Source organism: Episyrphus balteatus, chromosome 2 (genome assembly GCF_945859705.1).
Source record: "Episyrphus balteatus chromosome 2, idEpiBalt1.1, whole genome shotgun sequence".
Taxonomy (NCBI): Eukaryota; Metazoa; Arthropoda; class Insecta; order Diptera; family Syrphidae; genus Episyrphus; species Episyrphus balteatus.
Window position 1 is genome coordinate 112,873,475 of NC_079135.1, and position 23,548 is coordinate 112,897,022.

At 29.6% G+C, this 23,548-nt stretch overlaps 3 protein-coding genes across 4 annotated transcripts; 1 reads left to right on the forward strand and 2 right to left on the reverse strand.

Annotated features, from left to right (window-relative positions):
- Nucleotides 1-1,849: 1,849 nt before the first annotated feature.
- On the reverse strand, nt 1,850-8,628 carry LOC129911096 (synaptic vesicle glycoprotein 2B-like). Of its 2 annotated transcripts, none has more exons than XM_055988768.1 (8): nt 8,518-8,628; nt 3,845-3,895; nt 3,464-3,788; nt 3,042-3,402; nt 2,643-2,975; nt 2,454-2,583; nt 2,233-2,389; nt 1,850-2,154 (listed from the first exon to the last, which is right to left on the reverse strand). In XM_055988768.1, the coding sequence occupies exons 1-8, from the start codon at nt 8,546-8,548 to the stop codon at nt 1,956-1,958; spliced, it is 1,587 nt and encodes a 528-aa protein (XP_055844743.1). In that variant the 5' UTR covers nt 8,549-8,628; the 3' UTR covers nt 1,850-1,955. The 2 variants fall into 2 exon arrangements, with proteins under 2 accessions (XP_055844743.1, XP_055844744.1); XM_055988769.1 differs by lacking the exon at nt 8,518-8,628 and adding an exon at nt 3,973-4,105.
- Nucleotides 8,629-13,173: 4,545 nt separating this feature from the next.
- Nucleotides 13,174-14,286, reverse strand: LOC129911098 (uncharacterized). The gene is made up of 4 exons (XM_055988770.1): nt 13,938-14,286; nt 13,756-13,885; nt 13,538-13,694; nt 13,174-13,482 (listed from the first exon to the last, which is right to left on the reverse strand). The coding sequence occupies exons 1-4, from the start codon at nt 14,169-14,171 to the stop codon at nt 13,287-13,289; spliced, it is 717 nt and encodes a 238-aa protein (XP_055844745.1). The 5' UTR covers nt 14,172-14,286; the 3' UTR covers nt 13,174-13,286.
- Nucleotides 14,287-20,714: 6,428 nt separating this feature from the next.
- LOC129911099 (synaptic vesicle glycoprotein 2A-like) lies at nt 20,715-23,312 on the forward strand. Its single transcript, XM_055988771.1, has 8 exons — nt 20,715-21,184; nt 21,257-21,334; nt 21,392-21,716; nt 21,783-22,143; nt 22,206-22,538; nt 22,592-22,721; nt 22,785-22,941; nt 23,007-23,312. The coding sequence occupies exons 1-8, from the start codon at nt 21,181-21,183 to the stop codon at nt 23,203-23,205; spliced, it is 1,587 nt and encodes a 528-aa protein (XP_055844746.1). The 5' UTR covers nt 20,715-21,180; the 3' UTR covers nt 23,206-23,312.
- The last annotated feature ends 236 nt before the right edge of the window (nt 23,313-23,548 follow it).

Genomic DNA, 23,548 nt, shown 5'->3' on the forward strand with positions numbered 1-23,548 from the left:
CCAAAATTTTTTTTTTAATAAATTCATATTTTACTACAAAAAAGTTTGAAAAAAAGCAATTTAAAATTTTTTAATAAGGTTTTTTTACAAAATTTTGATTTGAGGAACATTCTTTCAAAAACTCTTGATTAAATTTAGTGGATTTAAATTTCACAGATATAAATGAGATTTTGGCTTTTTAAAAACATGTATGCAAATATTGTAGGTGTTGAGGTTGTGTTCAAAATATTTTTTTTTTTTTGTGTTGGAAGTCAGTTTGTGAGAAAATTGCATTTATCGCAATGCAATCTTTATCGATGGAAGATTGTCTTTTACTCCCATATATTTTTCTTCCTTAAATTACCTAGAGAATTTTTTGTATCATTTATTTTATGAAATTTAAGCAAAATAAAAATGGTTTTGCTCAAAAAAAGTTAATTTTAATTTTTAAAAAAATCAAGTCAAAATCCAGAAAAATCTGGATGGATAAATTTCATTTGTCTTTTTATAACCCTTCTTTTCTTGATAGTTTAAAAAGTAAGTATTTTAATAGTTTCTTTTTTGTTACAGCTTTAAAAAAATATGTTAGAACGTACTGCGGTAAAAAATACTTAAAGGTTTAGTGGATGATAAAATGTCTTAATTTGATTTATGATGTCTTGTAGTACCCGCTTCTTGGTTTTCAGTTTGATTGCAATTTATTTGTGTCAAATGATGATCAAAAGTTTGTACTAATTTTATCTTTTGTTTCAATGAAATAAACAAACATGGCAAACAGCAGCGTTGCCAGAACCGGTTTTTTTTCCCCAAACAGACGCTTTGAACATTTCATTCGCTCCTTAAAATTTGTATTACTGATTTATCAGAATTTTGGCTCTTTTCAAAGCATTTCACAAAACGCTGAGCAAAGCCAAACTCACTTATATTTTAGAAGCTTGATTGAAAAAAAAAGTAACAAAACTACAAAATTGATTGAATATCAGTTTGGCACTCAGGTGGGTTTCAGGATTAAATCTGAATGCTTCGAATATAATCTACTCAAAGCTCTGTCCTGAGCGCTCAGGGACTTCCTCAGAGCCAAAAAAGAAAAACTCCAAATGAGCATAAAAACCAAAATGAAATAACAAATAAAAATTATACGTGAACTCTAATAACCAAAAGGTATCTGAAAATTAAAAAAAATCTCATGCCAAACAAATTTTTTTTTTATTTTTTTTTTTTTTTGACTACTTTTGAAATTGGCTATTTTTTGCTCTAAGATTTTTCAAATTCTACTCCTTGCCTATAAAATATTTAGGCAACACTCTGACACCGATCATGACACCGACACCAAAAATCAAAAAGTTTTCATTGTAATCGCTCCGGTGTTCACACAAGTGTCGTGTCTATAGGCCGTTTTAGTGTTTTGACTCTTTCTTTGTGATGTAGGTACTACTCTCTTCATTTCAAATTATCTTGAAGTCTCTGAAAGACTTTGTATGTTTGACGTCACGTCGTTAACCGCCTCCATACAAATTCTTTAGCAAGTAAAGGTGTTGCTTAGCGATCGCCTCTCCCAGTCAACTATCAATTTTCTAAAAATCTCATTCATTATTTTGCTACATATGTGATTTACTGCTTTTGTCATCTTTTCGTCAAGTATTGTATTGAGTATCATTTATTTGCAAAACAAATTGCATACTTTTGGGGTTCATATGGACATTTTTAAGAAAACTTTTGAGTAACAATATTATTACAAAGGAATTCTGCTACAAGTTTTCAGAATATTTGTGTGCCTTAAATCTATCTTAAATCCTTTGGAGCTCTTTATAATTTTGTCTATTTGAACTGGGTTACCCTGCAGATTTAAACAAAATTAACAGACACAAAATGAAATTATGAAAAAAAAACTTTATTTTTACAAAACCATTTATAACTTAAAACTAAGGTCTAACTTAGATTAATATAATCTAAAATCGGTCTAATTGTAATTAATACTACGCATCGTTGATTGCATTTTTCTCAAAAGGTTTTACTTTTGGTATGAAAAATGTTAAAAGTCCCGATATCATGAGACCTGCTCCAGCAATATTGAAAGTCATCTCGCAATTTGTTGCCAAAAGCCAAGCAACAAAATTTGCTCCGAAAACACCACCCAATCGACCGAACATCAAAGAAATACAAAGAGCCATACCTCTGAAATATTGTTTATACAAAATTAGCATTAGTTACATTCTGGAAAAAAAAAAGAAATGTAAGTCCTGTTTTACTAACCTAAGATTTGTTGGATATAAATCTACTGTTATTTCACTCATAACTTGAATTCCGACTCCAGCTAGAAACAGCATTTGGTAAACAATTAAGGCTACAGTTGTATTGTAGATGAAATGTATCCAAATTCCACAACTTCCAAAGACAAACAGTACAAAAACTATGAAGAAAATTATCAACTTTCTTACAACAAAAAAAAAAAAAAAAACATTTTGAATACTTACAAAGGATATGAGTTTTTTTAGCCCTATGAACCAAAAAACCAATGATAACAAATCCCATTCCATAGAAAAATTCCATCATAATTGTGAAAACAAAAGTTTGATTTTCAAATTTTTCATTGCAATCCTTGACCTAATTATCAAAATAAAATTATGAAAAAATGTTTTATGAATTTTTTAAAACTTAGGTACATCATCAACATTTTGTAATTCGCTTTCCAACTGAAACTGCTTAGCATAAATAACATCACAAACACTCGACGAATTGCCTGGATTATTTTTCCTAAATTCCACCATACTGTGAATTGTGTAGGGAAACCACATAAACATTCCATGGAGAGTGACATAAATCCAAAATTGTATTGTACAAGAAAGCACAGTGGAGAGGAGTAAGCCCCTTTGAAAAAGTGGTGCTGTCTGTCTCCACATTGTTCGGAAGAAAGTTGCTAGAAAACTGGAACTTTTGTTTGAAGCTTTATTTGCATTTGCCAATGATGTATCTTCATCAGAAATAACTTCACGTATCTATTTGTAGATTTAAGAAAAAAAAAATAAGTCTAAACTTGCATCCATTACCAAATTAAATCTTACTTGGAAATCTCCACTTCCTTTATTCCATTTATGCATTTTTCTTAAAACTTCAAGAGCTTCCTCATTCTTGCCAATGGACATGAGAAATTTTGGACTCTCGGGGTAAAACATTATAATAATTGCACATAGAACTCCTGGACATGCACAAGCTACAATAAAAAGTCTCCACGGTTTGTAGACTACTCCAAGTAAAGCCATTGGAAAAGACCAACTCTGATTAACTATTGCCCAAGCCAAAACGGGCAATAGAATACATCCGATAGACAATACAGATGCCGAGGCCATTACTGCACGAGTTCTTGAGTGACCTGTATGAAACTCTCCAACATATGCAAAGACAGTTGCTGATGAACCAGAAACACTATAAAAAAGAAAAATTTATTATTTTTATTTGTATTTAAAAAAATAGTGAAGATACTTACAAAAATCCATTTAAAAATCTTAGAAGAACAAGCAACCAAAATGTATTTGAAAAACTTGACAATACAGATATTGTCGAACTTATCAAGACTGCAGGTAAAATAACATATCGTCTACCTTTTGTGTCCGCTAGAAATCCCCAAAGATGTGAACTGACTATAATACCAATATATCCAATAGCTGATAATATGCCTTTTTCTTGGTTTGTCAATTCTAAGTCACATCCTGCAGCTGGAAGTATAAAACTAGCTAAAGCTGTTTCATAATAGGTACATGTCATCAGCAATCCACCGAGAATGATTAGGACGTAATTGAAGATACCAAATCCTTAAATACATTAACATAAAATTCACAGTTTTTCGTAAGAAGATCTAAGTAAATACCTGTTTTTGCCAAAGCTTCGGATATTGGTATAGCATTCTTCCCATTTTGACCTAAAATGTATGTTTATTATTAAATTTAAGCTAACAATTCTTTTCTTTTTTTCAATCTAAGCTTTATTGAATATTACCCATTTGTAACTTATTAAATTTCAAAGAGTTTATTAAACGGGACAACAACCTCTAATCCTATCTTGGACCCAAAAGATACTATCGATACTATTTATAAGACAGAAAAAGTCTCTCTGACATCTGGATGTTTAAAAATAATTCTGCAGAATATATCTCAGTGCGGCAGTAATTACATTATCTTAAGTATCTAATAAATCCTTAGATTACTGCAACTTATCTTAATATTTTAATCCACAATATGTTTATTATTTAATACAAATTAAAATAAGATGGTCCGTCATGCGGTTACTAAGCATTTATATTTGGTAGTATTCCATTTCCATATGTAAGTAATACTTTCGATATCATCAGAATAGATAGGATTATTGTATAAGATATTTCTATGTTTAGTTGTTTTATAGAGTACAAGTAATGGAATATTCATTCTTATATTACACATGTTTTTGAGGTGTTTTCCTAATGTTTGAACTATCAATAACACTTTAAATGTCATATTTAACCAGGTTAAAAATTACATCTATACGTTTTTACTTGCTCTACTAAAGAGCACGTTTTAGTTTCAACACAAAACGAATATAAATCGAAAAATCGTTTTTGTTTTATTTAAACCATATTTTAAGCGATAGTCTTCTATGCAGCGCAAGTTTGAGCACAAAAAGAGAATAGACTCAGTTGTAAAAACCATTGTAATAAACGTTTGGAAACTACCAAGCAATTCCAAACAAAACATCCTGATTCGAGTAATTGAAAGAATAAGCTGAGCACTGTGAAAAATACATCTCCAGAGTAATGGAATCCATAATATTCACTATCACACAGAGATAAAAATAGTAATTTTTAACTATTTTCATAGTTAATATCGGGATAACTATTTTGGATTTGGATTTATTTTTGACATTTGACAATTTTACATCGAGATGTATTTTTTAAACTAGTAAATAATATGGCCGTTAATCTACTTAGCTAAATTTTGGATTAAGGGTAGGTGGAAACGTAGTATTACAAGCGATGTATTTTAAATTCCTTGATATAGATGCACTACAGACAGAATTTTCTATCAAATTGCGAAATTTCCAAGACTCGTAGGTGCTATTGATTGCACCCACGTGCCTATCAAATCACCAAGTAAATTTAATTTGTGTATAAATTGCTTTCATTAAATTCCATAAATTTTTACTTGCGATATAGGTACTATAGGGCAAGTTTAGGATTCGTAAAAAAAATCGAACTCGAGATAACAATTTTACATGACATTACGATGATGAAGAATGCCAAAAAAGTTGGTCCGGCAATTCTGTCTGTCTGTCTATCTGTCCGTCTGTCTGTTTGTCTGTCTGTCTGTGTGTATCTCGAGCTACCACCTAAACTAATAAAGCGATTTCCTTCAAACTTGGAAGTTAATAGTTTTGGGTGATTCTCTAGAGGACAAATTGAAATTTTTTTTTAGGACCAAAACTAACGGTACCTTTCATATAACGGAAATAGAAAAGTTAATTTTTTTCAAAAACGGCTCTAACAATTTTGACTAAAATTTTTGTGTTTAGTGTAACACATAAAAGCTTCCTTTGGAAATAAAAAAAATATTTTTTGAACCGTTATTAACGGTACCTGCCATAGAATGGTTTTTTTTTTATTTATGAATTTCTCGTAAACGACAAAACATATTTCGACTAAAATTTTTGTACAGAAACGTTTAAACTATCGTTATTTAAAAAAATTTAAAATTTTTTTTTTTTTCGAAAAATGTTAGAAATTTTTTATAGGTATATAAAAAATTATTTTTTTAAAAAACGGCTCTAACGATTTTCGAAAAAATTTTTCTAAAAATTCCTTTTTATACATGAAATAAAATGGCATACTTAGTTTTTTTGTAAAAGATCATTTAAAACGGTATTTAATTATTTATAAAAAAAGATTTTATTTTTTTTCCACTTATGAAATTCCGTGAAAATATCAATGAAAAGCTTTAACATTAGAGTAACTTTTAAAATAAAAGCAAGTACGTGCGACCCCAGTCGTGCAATTTATTTTATTTGCATTTTGAAATACAACGCCACTCAATTTTTTACATTTTTTTTTTTTTTTCTTGATTTCCATTTGTCAAAAATTTGTTTAATGGAAAACTGGAATAGCTATCAGCTGATTGTGAAACGTACTGTTTGCTAATGGGAGGATTTAACTGGAAGGTAAATTAACTGGTGGGTAACTACACAGAACTTTACTTGTACATTGTGAAACAGGCCCTTAGACTCATTTTAACATTTTGTGTTTCTTATTTTCTAAGTTTGTATCGGAAAAAAGTTGAGGTAATGACAATCAATTGTGTGCACGCAGCTTTGTGTTTGAACATTACGGTGTGAAATCATGTCAAAATAAATTTGTTTTTGGAGTTCCCGACATCTATATTTATTATGTGCACCTATTAATCTATAGCAAATTTGCTACATTTTTGAAAATTTGCCTTGCAATTCCATTCCAGTGTAAAATTGAAAAAAAAAGATGGTCACTGGGATGTATACGTAACATTTTTGTTCTGAATGTTTTATTTTCTAATACATTTACCAGAAGCTCAATAATTTGACAGAGATAGTTTTAATTTGATAAATTACTGTTCTTATATTATAATTTTACAAAAAAAAATTAGACTAAACAAAAAGTAGGTATGCACTTGTAAGGATTTTTTTTTGTTTTAAATCAATCATAAGCAATCTTTAAGTTTTTGTAAGTTTTATTAGGAACATTCATCTAATTCTGTTAAATTAACTTCAGGACTATTGCTAGTATGCACCTACAATTACAAGGAAAGAAACTCTACATTCGTGATCAATTTTGTTTTTTTGGTATTATGTTCATTCAAGAAAAATTCACTTTAATTGTCCAATTTTATTATTAGAAATTTTTTTAAGAAGCAAAATTTTGAAGGTTTAATTTTGAACTCCAAAGTTAAATACCGCACGCAATTCACTCTCTTCATATGTATGTTATGGAAAGTTTTTTAATTTTTTTTTTTTTACAATGTTTAATTTATTTTAGATAAAAATCATCCCAAAAAGGTGGTTGCTATTAATAACTTTTAATTTTTGCTTATCAAATACATTTTTTTTTTTGCAAATTTCGACATGTTTATATCTCAAGCTATGTGACCTTGAGATAAGCCGAGTAGGTATGAATTTGGAAGATTGGCCAATGCAAAAAACGTGTGTAAATATTTATTCTTCATTGACGTTTTCTGATAATGAATATTTTTGATAAATTTTTGGTGGCTATGGAAATATTTACTTAACTCCTCGTGCAACACTTTGTCTGAATTCACTTCAATAATCGTATTTTGTGTGGCTTCTTATTGCGGTTCTTAACGAGTGCTTCACTTCAAAAATATTAAAAAACAATTAAAACGGTCATTTTAAAAACAACTTAACTGCTGCACTTAACTCATAGAGGAAGGAATAGGTACCTAGAGACGCGACTTCGGTTGGTTTTTCTCTTCCACCCTACAAGCTGCAATGAGAGGAAAAACTCCACAGTGCTTATATGTGGTAGTTTTCCCGTGCATTTTAAATGGCACCAACACATTCAACTGTGGAGTTGAGCTCAAAACAATTAAAAACAATTTAAGTGCTCAGTAGGAAATAAATTCATAAAAAAATAATATAATAAATTCAAAACACGAACCTTTTTTTTTATTTCTGTACATATTTATTGAAAGGTGGGTGTCTGGAGTGAGCTATTTGAGCTATTCAAGTTCATGTACAAACCAAAATCATGTTTAAATTCAAAGTTTGTGAGGACATCTACTGGTGAAAGGAAGGTATTAAACGAATTGTACTTTTCACACGTATTCACAGATAGGAAAACAAGAGAAAAATAAGAGAGATTATCTGAAATTAAATTTGCGGGTGTTTTAGGTAAGGGGGGTACGAGTCGGCTCTCTAGGTATTCCTTCCTCTATGACTTAACTGCTGAAATAAGTCTTTTTTGAAATGACATATTCAATTTTAGTTGAATCTCATTTGTGTGCAAGTGGCACAAATTAATTTTAGCCCACTAAAAAATGGAAACAATTTTTTTCTGAAGAATATTCACCAGAGTGTTTTTGATTATTGCAAGGTTTTATAACCCACTCAAAATAAGTTCAAACAAATCTGGTAAAAGTTATTTGCAAAGGAAATTTTATACAGTTTTTGTTTGGCCTGAATTTCTTTTTTTTTCAAAATTGAACTTGTCTTATTTTCAAAATAAACGATTTAATTGAAAATGCATATGTTCTTTCTCTTTAATCCTTCAAATTTAATTAAAAAATTATTTTCTTCCATAGCATGACGTCATTTTCGTTGCTGCCACAAAAACTTCACTTCAAATATAAATGACAACAATTACTATCTTTTCATTTAAACACAATTTCACCATTAAGATATAACTTTTTCCGGTAACACTGATTCCACACTTGTTAAGGGAGTAAGGTATCGACAACTAATCAAATTGGTATTTTTGGGTTCAAACCGGCTTTTTAAAAAAAGAATATTATAAAAATAAATAAAACTTACGCTCTTCGTTTAACAATTTTTCTATGACCATTTTGCTAAATCCGGTAATTGAAAATGATTTGATAAACCTCAATTCAGACAAGTTTTAATTTTTGCACTTTAATTTATAACAAAATACAAAAAAAAAACTATCTTACGCACAAAAACCAATCTTATCTTCAATGAGAATAAAACATTATCGCCTCTTAATAACCCATGTTGATGTCAATGGCTTATTTTAATTCGATTTCTATTTATATCCTCATTCAATTTGTTTTCCATTAAAAACTTATCTTTAAGTTGAGAATTCACAAGAACTAGTTTTCATATAAACAATTTATCAAATAACAACAACTAGCTTCATCTGAATGACACTTAAATGGCGCTACATGTGAATAATGTTTTGCGTATAAGTATGTTATATTTTTATTGAGCTATGACGTATAACTATAAATCGTATAAGAAGAGATTGTCAATTGAAGTCTCGAATATTACTAACAAAATTATATTCCAGCATTTATGTTTTGTACAAGATATCGACGTACAGAGAGCAATAAAAAGTTCAACGATGTTTATTTCAATGATTTCTTGGCTTGACTGAAGTTATAATATTGCCAATATAATTCATTATTATTTAGTTAATTGTGAACAATTTCCGAAATTATTTCTTAAAGCAATTAAAATATGTATCTTTAGCCCAAATAATGCCCAATAAAAATATATGATCTATCTTTAATTAACTTGACTTCAAATTGAAATGAAATTCATGCAAAACATTTTCCCTCTTCCTTTTGCAAAAAAAAAAGAGATGTGATGATCAACAAACCGATCTTTTAAAGAGAATTGATGCACGAGAACAGTGGCGTAGATAACCTTTTTTGTGGGAGGGCATATGAGTGATAATGTAATAACAAAATTCTCAAAAACTCTGAAAATCTGAAACGTTGTTGATTTTATCAAACGTTTTTTTTTAACCATGAAAATCGTATACATCCTTTAATCGTTAGAGTTTTTTTAATATAAAAAAGGCGAAACAAAACAGCAACAATAACTACTCATGTATTATACGCGTTAGGGTCAATGTGGGTAGGTAAATGTAAACAATTTCATGTCTTTTTTTTCTTTTGACTTTAGATTTTAATATGTTTTCACGGAACAACTTGACAGGTATCTTCAAATACAAATATGCAATGATGGCAATTCTTTTTTATAAATATAAAGAAATATTTCCCAAATTGTTTAAATCACTGTCAATTATGGTATGTTTACAAATACCCCACCATGTTTCTGTTTTTTTTTTGTAACAAATGTAAATGTAAATGTAAATGTAAACAGTGGTTTAAAATTTAGAATTTCCTCTTTATCATATGGAAAACGATTTGAAAAACTTTCAAGAAGGTATTTGACAAAAACTATTTCAAATTCCAATAAAAGTTTTTTGATTCTTTATATAGGCATCCAATTAGCATCATGAGCAGCTCTGAACGTCATATTTTTTTTACGTCAAAGACCGATTTTGCAACATCATCCACTGAAAATGAGGGTGTTGGCTACTTTAAAATGTCACTCCGCGGCAATAGTAATTGACTAAAAATACATTATTTTTATTAAAACCAATAATGAGTTTGACCTATAAGTTAAAAGATACATGCGTCCGCGATTTGTACTTATGTATGCGTTAAAGAGATTTAACGGAAGCTTGTTATGAGCCATGTTTTCATTTACCCCTGTTTACATTTACCCACATTGACCCTATAGAAGTTATACTTCATTATCAGCCCTGTTCCATTGGAGGTGGTAGTTTACTCATGAGTAGATCTAGTACTACAATTAACACATGATCTTCTACTCGAGAAGATACGAATGTGTAGCTGTTGTACTAGATTTCTACTCACGAGTAAACTACCACCTCCAATGGAACTATCATTGACTCAAGTGGACTTTAAAATAAAATGCATGGGCAAACGAACATGGTCTTGAGTTTTGCTTGCTTACATTTTTTGAATTAATAATAATTTTATTTTAAATTTGTAATAGTTTTATTATAAAATTAAAAATATAACGAAACTTTAAATAAACACCTAGAACCAACATTTTAAAATAAAAGTTCAATGTCATGATTTTGTAAAATTGATTTTCATTTTTTGAAACCCAAAATTATATTTTTTGAAAATTTTGTTCAAATTAGTAGTTAGGGAAAAAAATAAAGGCAAATAAAAAAAAAACGGTTAATGGGGCTTCCATGAAAAAATTTAACTTTTTATAATTAGGGAAAAAAGTAATAGATGGGATTTATTCCAATGAAAAACTTATTTAGAGGCAGATAACTCTTTGTTAAGAGTTAAAAAGTGTTTGCGAACTTAACTCCAAAATTGATATTCACCCAGCCAAACTTTTCATCAAGTTTTAAGCAAAAATAAACGCTTAAATTTGGTTGATTTAATAGCGTTTACGTTACGCGACATATGTATCTAATGTATGGTAACGATATTTGTTAAACTAAAACTTGTGGACGCTTTATTACATAGAAGGGACGATTATTTCTAAATGTTCAAATCGATCTTAAAACTGTTACGGCACTTCGCGCTTAAAATCTATATCAAATACCAAAAAACATGCAAAAATTTCATCTACGTTACAATGGAAAGATCCTAATTCTGACTTTCGAAAAAAAAGGTTCTTGATGTAACACAGACAATCGATTCTAAAAGGTAACACATTTATTTATAAATCAAAAAAAAAAATATAGGTCATACCCAAAAAATTTAAATTTGCATGATTTAAGAAATTTTGGGCATTTGATTTTTCACCATGTTTTTTTTTCCCAATGCTGATATATTATCTTCAGTGGCGTATCCAGAAAAAATTTTGGAGGGGGCTGGAAAATTTTTCAAAAATTTTTTTAGAGGGTAAATGTGCGACAAAATTTTCATTTCTTTTTATTAATCTTTGATCGAGAGTTAAACGCTGTGCTGCGGTACTGAAAGTGGTATAGTAGCATTATACTGCTCTCGACAGATTCGTACTACTGTCTCCTCCTTTCACATTCAGAGTACCAAGTGTTTTTTAAAAGTTCTTGTGTCCCAAACATTTTACACAAACAGCAAGGAGTTGAGTTATCCTTAAAAAAAAACACTTTATTTCGTTCGAAGAGTTTCTTAGTCAAGAGTTTTTTAGTTATACTCATCAATATTTTTGTTATATACGGCAATGTTCCGCAATCAATTCGATCGAAAGTAAATTCAAACCACTTTTCAATTTCACGTGAAATAAAATATCAATATTCTTCATTTCGATCGGTTTCGAAAACTTTGAAATTGTTTCTAACTGTCAAAACTGAAGGGTCTTCCATTTTTATTTTGTTTCTAAAGTGAAATTATTGCAATTGCAGATTCATTGAAAAAGGCCCCCAAATTCACGAACAGTAACATAGTGAATTGAATTCGATCAGAAAATCTAAATGAGTGAAAAAATGCAGAACACCTACATACATATTTCACTTTCGGAAAATGAATACGCAAAAAGTGAAATGCAGAACGTGAAAATCTCAAAAACTAATTTTGAATGAAATTCTTTTTGATGTTTAATCCGAAATATATAAGTTTTTTCGTAATATGTTCCTATTTTAATCCAAATCGGAAGCGCAAACTGCAATTTTCTCAAAGAAACCTGTTGACCACTTAGATTTTGAGATATCAAAAATTTCTATTTCCAATATCTTTGAGAAAAATATTATTGAAAAAAAAGTAAATTTTTAAGACGATCAAATACGGCGTTTTGAGATTGCATAAGAAGTTTTGCAATAATTTAACGGTGATGTAATTGGAAGTCAAAATACTAAAAAAAATGATCTAAAGAATTCTGAATTGGACTAAAATCCGAAAAACAAAAATTATCCCAACCCTCATCGTCAGCTTAGGCTCTCACTCAAACAAACCCAAACAGCCGTTTCAGAATTTGGAGGGGGCTCGATCATCTGTGCTGCCTCTAAATCTCTAAGATATACGAACAAGTTTCAGTTAATCATGTACATTATGATGAAATCAGCTAAATAAAAACATGAACTTGAAGGCTTGGGGGGGCTTGAGCCCCCTGAGCCCCTCCCTCAATACGCCACTGATTATCTCTATAAAATTTAAACTATTACCCATTTATTCAGAAAATGAAATTCATGAATTAATAGTGAAGCACTATAACAAGAAAAACATTATTAAGTTAGAGCTTTAATTGATAACAAAGTGCACAAAAATGCAGAATTAACAAAGATCGGAAAGCGTAAAAGATTATGTTACACTTGTTTTTTTTTTTATCAATACTAATATGGTAAAAATAAACAGTATGTTAAACAAACAAGAAATGCAAGTTTATTATCAAAATTAAAAGAGATTTTTTTTGTATTTTTTTTTTGTAATTATCATCCTTTTTTGTCCTTTGGACTTTTTGTGCTGATTTTTTTTTTTTTTTTTTTTTGTTTTTTTTTTCTAGCTTGGGTTAGGAATTGATTTTTTGTTAATCGAAGGTGATATTATTAGCTGTGTTTTGTTATTCTCCTGATCAGATCAAAAAATTGTTTTTATTTCCTTTACAACAAAAGCTTTGTTGAAGGATGTGTTCCCGCAATATTAGAAAGTTGATCACATCACAATAAAACTATATCAAAACAAACTTTTAACAAAATTAAAAAAAATACTTTATTTATCTTAAAACAGTATTAATGGCATAATTATGGACGTAGGAATTTCTAACACTTATATAACATACAACTGTTTTCTACATAGCAATCAATATCACTACCCAACAACTGGTTTGTTTTCCAAATTTTTCACTTTTGGAATTAAAAATGTTAAAAATGCCGAAACCACTAAGCCCATTCCAGCAATATTGAAAGTCATCTCGCAGTTGGTAGCCAATAGCAATGCAATCATATAAGCTCCAAAGACACCACCCAAACGACCAAACATCAAAGAGATGCAAAGTGCCATAGCTCTAAAATATTTTCGATATTTTTTAAGTTATCCCTTAAGAAAACTCAAAAACTTACCTTAAATTTGTTGGATACAAATCTACAACTATTTCGCTTAATACTTGAATTCCAACCCCGCATAGAAATAGCATATTGTATACAACTAAGGCCAAAGTTGTATCATAAATGAAATTTATCAAAATTCCACAAGTTCCAAATGCAAAGAGTATGAAAACTATAAGAACAACAAAATTTTTAAAAATTAATAAGAAATAATAAGAATAACGCATACTTACATAAAATATGAACTTTTTTGACTATTTGGAGGACAAAACCAACAACAATAAATCCCAAGCCATAAACAAATTCCATCAACATCGTCAAAAGAAAAGTTCCATTTTCAAGTTTTTCAGTGCAATGCTTAACCTACAAATAAAAATTCAATTTGAATAAATAAAATGAAATTTTGAAAACTTACGCCATCAATTTTTTGCGAATTATCTTCAAATTGAATCTTAGCATTAATAACATCACAAATTCTAGATGAATTTAATGGATTATTATTTCTAAACTCCACCATGTTATGAGAAATAAATGGAAACCACATAAACATTCCATGCATAGTGATGTATATACAAAATTGAATTGTACAAGCTATTGCAGTGGAGAGTAGTAGATTTTTTCGGAATAGTGGCATTGTTTGTCTCCACATTGTTTGTAAAAAACTTGTTAAAAGACTTGAACTTTTCAATGAATTTTCACTTCCATTTCCAATTTTTATATCCTCTTCAGGAATGATTTCAAACACCTATTGAATATTTAACAAATAAAGTCTCCACTTTATTTTGAACAACCAACAATTCAGTCTTACCTTGAAATTTCCATCTCTTACATTCCAACTGTACATTTTTCTTAAAACCTTTAAAGCTTCTTCGTTCTTGCCAATCGACATTAGGAATTTAGGACTTTCAGGATAGACAAGTAAGATTATTCCAGCAATGAATCCTGAGCTTGTGCAAGCTGCTATAAAAAGTCTCCACGGTTTGTAGACTATTCCAATAAAAGGCAATGGCAAAGTCCAACTTTGATTAATAATTGCCCAAGCAATAATGGGCAATATAATACCACCGAGAGACAAAAAGCATGAAGATGCAAGAACTGCTCGAGTTCTTGTGCGACCTATGTGAAACTCTCCAATATAAGCGTAGACAGTAGCTGATGAACCAGAAACACTTGAAAATGATTTAATGTGTTAGAAAATCATCTTTTTCTTTAAGAGTTCAAAAATACTTACAAAAATCCATTTAAAAATCTAAGAAGAGCAAACATCCAAAATTGATTTGAAAAACTTGACAATATCGAAATTGTCGAACTTATAAAAATTGTAGGCATAATAACAAATCGCCTTCCTTTTGTGTCAGCTAAAAATCCCCAAAGATGTGAGCTAACTATGATACCAATATATCCTACAATTGTCAATATGCCTTTATCTTTGTTTGTTAGCTCCAAGTCACATTCTGCTATTGGAAGTATAAAACCAATGGAAGCACACTCAAATAAAGTGACACATAGCAGCAATCCACCAAGGATGATTAGGATATAATTAAATATTCCAAATCCTTAAATGTATTTAAATTAAAATAACATTTTCACTTGAGGTAAAATTAAAACTTGTACCAGTTTTTTCCAAAGCTTCAGAGAATGGAATAGCATCCTTGTTGGATTGTTTTCGATTTGGCAAGGCAATATCTATTAAGAAATATAGTTATTATCGAAAAGGAAAACTTGAAAAAATCCTTTAACAGAATTTACCCATGTTTTGTTCGTCTTTGAGGTCTTTTTATTTAGAAAGTTAGAAACACAGCCTTCAAGCCTCTAAGATTCAAAAGACACTGAAAGACAAAACCAAAACATTGAAATCTCCAAGTTAAAATTAGATAAGTACAAGAAGCTATCTTATTTAGACTAGACACGTGTTTACACAGTTTACAATGAAAACAATATCGTAATAAAAATGCTAAGATCGTTGCCCCTTATCTTAAATTTATTTAGAGATTGTTTTTCATCTTTTTTTATAACCTATAACAAAGTGTAAGGAAGACTTGATTGAACATGTCTTTATTGCCTCGACGGCTGATGTGAACTTAAAAAAAACTCCTCCACGTGCTGAGGCCACTAATACTAGGGGAACGTTTGCCTTCATTTAATTTCATCACAACGAATAATATTTGAGACAGAACTGTCAAGGCCGGGAGACGATTCATCAACCATTAATAAACTTGCCATAATGAATATTGAAGAAAGGTATTTTTATTGGCGCAGATGATGATTCATTTCAATTGTTTTTTGGTGTTTTATGCTTACATTAAAAGCGTTTGTCAAACAAAAAATAAACAGTGAACAAACTGACTCAATTCGTTTACATACCATTTCTCCAATGGTACCTACATTTTTTGTGTTATATATGCCATGTGCCTTTGGCAGATGGACTGATAGTCCACTCAGAGAAAAAATAGTGAAAATCGGCATAACTATTTTAATTAGCTAAAAATGGTTATTTTGTAACTATTTTAATAGTCAATTGAAGTATTCTCCAAATAAACTATTAAAAATTCCATTTTAACTATTAAAATAGTTATTTTGTTAAAATAGACTATTTAATAGTTAATTTGGAGAATACTTCAATTGACTATTTACCTAAATAGTCATAAATAACCATTTTTTCACTATTTAAAATAGTTATCCCGGTTTTAACTATTGTTTTCTCTGAGTGCAGTTACTTTACAACGATTTTCAATGGAACGGGCTTTCAAGGAAATCAATGCAATTCTCATCTTCTCGAGCAGAAGTGCATGAGTAATGAGTAGTTACTGCTCTAGTAGTAAATGTACTAGATTTTCTACTTATGATTAGTTTACCACCTCAGAAGGAATGGAATTTTACGAATGCATAAATTGAGATGAAGAAACATCTCAAATTATGCATTCCTAAAAAAAAAATTGAGACTTGACATTACGATTTCAGATTAAGCTTTTTTTTAATCTTTCAGAAGAAGTTTTTGCATACAAATTTTTGGACCAAAAATCACGGTATCACTGTCATGTACAAATTTTAGAAAATTTTATTTTCTAGAAAACGGCTCCAACACAGAGAAAAATATGACCCGCTAAAAACTAACAGATTGCCATATTGTTTTACCGTCCATATATTTCCTAACAGATTGCCATATTGTTTTACCGTCCATATATTTCATAAAGAAATCTTATTAAAATCAACGATTAATAAGGTTTTTTTAAGGAGATTTCTTATTATTTTTATAGAGAAAATATTATTAAAATTTGACTGAAAAGTTGATTTTTTTTGCAACTTAGCACTAGAACAAAAATCGCGATCAATATTTTCATGGCAGGTTGGTTCAGGTGGTAAGGTGGGTGACTAATGGTTTTAAGTCTCCAGTTCGATTCCCAGCCTGGTCATCGTTTTTTTAATTTTTTTGCAGATTTGAAAACAATAAGGAAAACCCGATTGTTTTAATAAGGTTTCCTTCTTGGATGAAAACCATAGAGAAATCTTATTGTTTTTGTTCTATTTTATGTGGTCTATTTTTCTCTGTGAACGATTTTGTTAAAAAAAAAATGTTAGTTTTTAGAAAAGAGGTCTATCTTTTAATGAAAAAAATAAAATTCTCTCGAAAATCATTATTAACGGTACTTGCAATAAACAGGTTCTTTTTTTAATAAAATTTTTCCAAAATTGTTAAATTAAATTTTGAAAAAATTCATTTTTGGATTTTCGAAAAAGCGACTTTTTTTGAAATTTTGGTTTAAAATTGGAACTGAATTAATTTGTTATTTAGTCATTTTTATCAAATAGCATAAATTTATTAAATTTATTTATTTTCTTTATTATTAATAAAAGTTTTTGTTTAAAAAAAACGTCTCTAACGATTTTGAAATTATTTATTTTTTAAATACAAAAAAAATGTATTGCAAACTTGTTTAGGATTTGAACCTCGATTTGATTTAATATTTTATTTCTTGAAAAACGAATTTCATATCAGTAAGAAGACTTAAAAATTTTATTAACTTAAAAAGCAAGATCGTGCGACCCAGTCGTGCATTTGATTTCTACAAAGTAACAGTTTAATGTTTTCTATAATTCTGAATTCAACTGATATGTAACAGCAAATCAATTAAATATAATGTTCACTTGATTAATTTGTCGTAGAGAGAAAATATGCTCAGGCGCATAAATTTCGATTGAATATTGTAGTGATGGGCATGAAATAAGCAGACCGAATCAGTTGTACCATGTTTTTATTTATTCTAATTAAATGAACAATTGAATAAACAAGATTGTAATTTTTTTTTTTTTCATTTTCTGATCCTTGATGCTGATTTCCATTTGAGTCAGCATTAGCGATCAGAAAAATTGAAAATTTTGACAGATCTGATGCACTGAAAAAAATATTTTTTTTTTAATCCAAAATTGATATTTTTGAAGATTTTTCTTAATTTTAACATTAAAATGAATAAAACATTGAAAACGGTTCTGTGAAAGCAACAAACATGATCTTTTGTGCGATGTTACGATCAAAATCGTAGGCAATTGTTTTTTTTTTTTTTAAACTTGTTTTTTTCATTTTGTTCATATGGGAAATTCCGTTAATTTTGATCCCAATTAAAAAATCAGTTTCCCCTTTAGAAATTCACCCAAAACTCTTGACTACCAACTTGAGAGCAAATCGCTTCAGTAATTAGGTATACTGTTGACAGATAGAGAGACAAACAGATATAATTGCGAGCCCCACTTTTTTTTTAATTTTGTTGACCAGTGTTATTGGTCTTCATAAATGTCTTTTTTCTTAATAAGTCGTAATCGATAACCGTATCGGTAGACTCCTGACTAATAAAATATTCAAAATCAACTATTTTAAAATGTTAAAAAACTATTAAATAGTTGATTTGGTGAAAACTTTTATTGGCCATTCATTTACATTATAATGTATATTGAACAACTATTTTTAACTATTAAAAATATAAATGATAGGTAATTATTTTTTGTATTTAGGTGCAGTTTTTACTAATCAAAAGTGCCCGCAATGACTATTGATGTTATTGATAAATAAAAAAAATTCTACACATTATAAATTCAAACAAAGAATAAAATAAAATAAAAATATTCTTCAACTGCTTTGGTCTACTAATTTCATGTCTACCACTCGTATACCAATATCAGCAATCAAAAATCATTAGCCTCCAGCATATTTCCTCCCTTCGAAAAAAATTAAAAGAAATTAAACAAGTCAACAAAATTAATTGATTCACTATTACAGGTCAATCAATTCAAAGAATAACCAAAAGCTTGAATATGCTTCAAATAGAAAAGTGTATATTTAAAGAAATTGTGTGTACACAAAGCGTGTGACTTTATTTATGGTTTATTTATTTTTTTTTTTTTTTTTTTGGCAACCAACAACGCCCCCGAAATAAGCTCAAAAAAACATTAGTTGAACATTAAGAAGATTCATTACAATTTTAAACGATAATTTTATAAACTTTTTATTCATGATCGGGCAGTATAAGAGGAATCCCTTTTATTCATAATAGTCGAGTCAAATTAGACATAAAATTTGTAAAATCTCGGAATCCAGGGAAAGTCGATGCATCTGAAAAACGAGTATAGGGCTGCATTAGAAAAGGGTCAAATAAGAAAGTTAAAAAAAAAATTTCACCGCTATCGATTACAACAGTTTTTATGGACCGTTAACTGTCATTCCGTATGCAAGCGTCAATCGGAATTGTTGTCTCATTTTAGATTTTGATCAAACTTTGTAGGGATGTTCTCTAGGACTGTAAGGAAGCAAATCCATGATGATTTAATTTTAAGTTGCGTGGTTTCCCCGCTACCCGCATTCGAACTTTTTCAGAAGGTCTTTTTTATGTTATTATAGCTTTGCGTCTACTAAAGATATCTTTTTGTTTGAAACGCCATTTTAAAGCTTAAGAGTAGTAATTTTTGAATATATATTAAAAAATTACGTAGTAATTATCCCTGAATTAAAAATAATTTTTGAAAAACTGGTAATTTTGCTGATTTTTCATGGTTTTTGACTGGCTCCAGAACCTTGGCTATTATATGTAGGAAGCTTATACTTACCAAATATTAAATATAGATATTTTTCAACAAAATAAATCTAAAATGAACTCAATAGCTGTAGTCCTTATGTAAAAATTTTAAGTTCAAAGTATTGAGTATTTTAAAAAAGCTAATTTTTATACTGTCATTTTCTACGATTTGACTAAACGAAGAAAGGTGAAACTTACAGTGTGTTAAGCTAAGAGTACGAACTAAATATATTATTAATTTCATGCTTCTATCTTATGTCAAACATAGTGCAATCATAGCCTTAAGTAGGGTTTTTTTTTGGCTTTTTAGCATTTTTGCGAATTTTCAAACAAGCGGTACACTAAGAAGATATGAAAATAACACAATTTTATTTAGAGGACTTAAAGTTAAAAGTTTCAACTTAACACACTGTTAGTTTCATGTTTCTATCTTTAGTCAAATCGTAAAAAATCATAGTATAAAAAAATATTTTTTCAAAAAACTCAAAACTTTGAACTTAAAATTTTTGCATAAGGAGTACAGCCATCGAGTTCATTTTAGATTTATTTTGTTGAAAAATATCTATATTTAATATTTGGTAAGTATAAGCTTCCTACATATAATAGCCAAGGTTCTGGAGCCAGTCAAAAACCATGAAAAATCAGCAAAATTACCAGTTTTTCAAAAATTATTTTTAATTCAGGAATAATTACTACGTAATTTTTTAATATATATTCAAAAATTACTACTCTTAAGCTTTAAAATGGCGTTTCAAACAAAAAGATATCTTTAGTAGACGCAAAGCTATAATAACATAAAAATGACCTTCTGAAAAAGTTCGAATGCGGGTAGCGGGGAAACCACGCAACTTAAAATTAAATCATCATGGATTTGCTTCCTTACAGTCCTAGAGAACATCCCTACAAAGTTTGATCAAAATCTAAAATGAGACAACAATTCCGATTGACGCTTGCATACGGAATGACAGTTAGCGGTCCATAAAAACTGTTGTAATCGAGAGCGGTGAAATTTTTTTTTTTAACTTTCTTATTTGACCCTTTTATAATGCAGCCCTATACTCGTTTTTCAGATGCATCGACTTTCCCTGGATTCCGAGGTATAAAGCTAATTTGACTCCACTATAAGTTTTTATGACGAATCGTCTCCCAGTCATTTGAAAAAACTGTATCACATAGTACTTTTTAGACATGACAACAAACGTTCCCCTAGTACTATAGTAGTGAATCCACCACGTTGACGATCAGTTGTGTTATTTTTTGTTTGTAGTTTACATCAGCCGGCGCGATAATAAAGACGTATTGAATTAAGACTTTCTAACAATTTGTTATTGAATAATAATAAATATACATAATTCTTATTGATTTTAAGATGAAACAATCTCTGATCAAATAAAGTGCAATGATCTTGACATTTAATAGATATTATTTTCATTGGCAATTGTGTAAACTCATGTCTAAGTAAGATAGCTTTCATAGCACATAATATTAACTTGCAGAGCTTGCATATTTTAGACTTTTTTTTGTCTTGCAAAGTCTTTTCAATTTGAAAGACTTGGAGGGCGTTAACTTAAATAAAAACACACTAAAAAAAACATGGGTAATTTGTGGCACTTTATCATAAAGGGTTTAAAAGTTTTAAAGATGTGTTTTTAATTACAATTTATTTAAGATACGAATATTGCCTTGATAAATAGGAAACAATTTAGCAAGGATGCTATTCCATTCTCTGAAGCTTTGGAAAAAACTGGTATGATCTTTCTTTTTACCAAGTAAAAATATCGAGTTGATTAAATTAGTTTGCTAGGCTTTGGAGTATTTAATTATATCCTCATCATCCTCGGTGGATTACTGCTGGCTTGTACTTTATATGAAACCGCTTCTATAGGTTTCATACTTCCAATAGCAGAATGTGATTTAGAGCTGACATACCAAGATAGAGGCATATTGACAGCTGTAGGATATATCGGTATCATAGTCAGCTCACATCTTTGGGGATTTTTAGCTGATACAAAAGGAAGACGATATGTTATTATGCCAACAGTCTTGATAAGTTCGACAGTGTCGATATTATCAAGTTTTTCACATACATTTTGGATGCTTGCTCTTCTTAGATTTTTAAATGGATTTTTGTAAGTATCTTTGAAGTTTTAATGAAAAAAAAAAATGGATTTTTAAACAAGACATGACTTTTTTAGCGTTTCTGGTTCATCAGCTACTGTCTACGCTTATATTGGAGAGTTTCACATAGGACGGAGAAGAACTCGAGCAGTTCTTGCTTCTTCATGTTTTTTGTCTGTCGGAGCTATGTCATTGCCAGTTATTGCTTGGGCAATTATTAATCAAAGTTGGTCTTTGCCATTGCCTTTTCTTGGAATAGTCTACAAACCATGGAGACTTTTTATAGTAGCTTGTACAAGTCCGGGAATTATTGCTGGAATCATTTTACTCTTCTATCCTGAAAGTCCTAAGTTCCTAATGTCCATTGGAAAAAACGAAGAAGCCTTAGAGGTTTTAAGAAAAATGTATAGTTGGAATGTAAGAGATGGAAATTTCAAGGTAAGACTGAATTGTTGGTTGATCAACAAAAGTGGAGACTTTATTTACCAAATATTCAATAGGTACTTAAAATAATTCCTGAGGAGGATACGTCAATTGGGAATGGAAGTGAAGATTCATTGAAAAGTTCAAGCCTTTTATCAAGCTTTTTACAAACAATGTGGAGACAGACAATACCACTTTTCCGAAAAGGTCTATTACTCTCCACTGTTTTAGCTTGTACAATTCAATTTTGGATTTACGTTACTATCCATGGAATGTTTATGTGGTTTCCATTTACTGTTCATAATATGGTTGAGTTTAGGAATAAGAATCCAGGAAATTCATCTAGAATTTGTGATGTTATTTATGCTAAGCAGCTTCATCTCGAAAATGAATCCCAAAGAGTTGATGGCGTAAGTTTTTGATATTCTAAATTTTCAAAATTGATCAACTTAAATTGTATTAGGTTAAGCATTGCACTGAAAAACTTGAAGATGAAACTTTTCTTTTGACAATTATGATGGAATTTTCTTATGGCATGGGATTTGTTGTTATTGGTTTTCTGGTCCAAAAAGTTAAAAAAGTTCATATTTTATGTAAGTACATATGTGCAATTTTTGGTAAGGAAGTTATACAATTTTTTTTTCTTTAATCTATAGTTTTTATACTTTTTACTTTTGGAACTTGTGGAATTTTGACAAATTTCATCTACAATACAACTTTGGCCTTAGTTGTATACAATATGCTATTTCTGGCTGGAGTTGGAATTCAAGTTTTGAGCGAAATAGTGGTAGACTTATACCCGACATATTTGAGGTGAGTAATTCTACTCAAGTTTTTTTTATTAAAATTAACATGACATTACATCGCACATATTTCAGAGCTATGGCACTTTGTATCTCTTTGATGTTTGGTCGATTGGGCGGTGTCTTTGGAACTAATATGATTGCATTGCTATTGGCTACTAACTGCGAAATGACTTTCAACATTGCCGGAACGGGCTTAATAGTTTCGGCATTTTTAACTTTTTTAATTCCAAAAGTGAAAAATTTAGAGAACAAACCAGTTATTGGGTCATGATATTGATTGGTGTGTAAAAAAAATTTTAGGCAATATTAGTGTTAAAAAGACCCTTGTGCATAATTATGCCATAAATACCTTTGTAAGATAATAAAGTGATTTTTTTTTGTATGCGACAAGTTTTTTAAAATATTTTTTTGTTTTAGTAAAATACTGATAAATTTTCATTCATTTAGTACGTTTACTTCAAATGATACGTTTTGAAAGTGCGTATCATTTGAAGTCGTTAATAAAGTACTCATTATTATAGTTTACCAAAGGAATAGGGCTAGTGTTAAAACGTGGGTCAACCCAAGTAACTACTTTCCAACTTAAGTTCACTATAATTGAACACCTCTGAGCA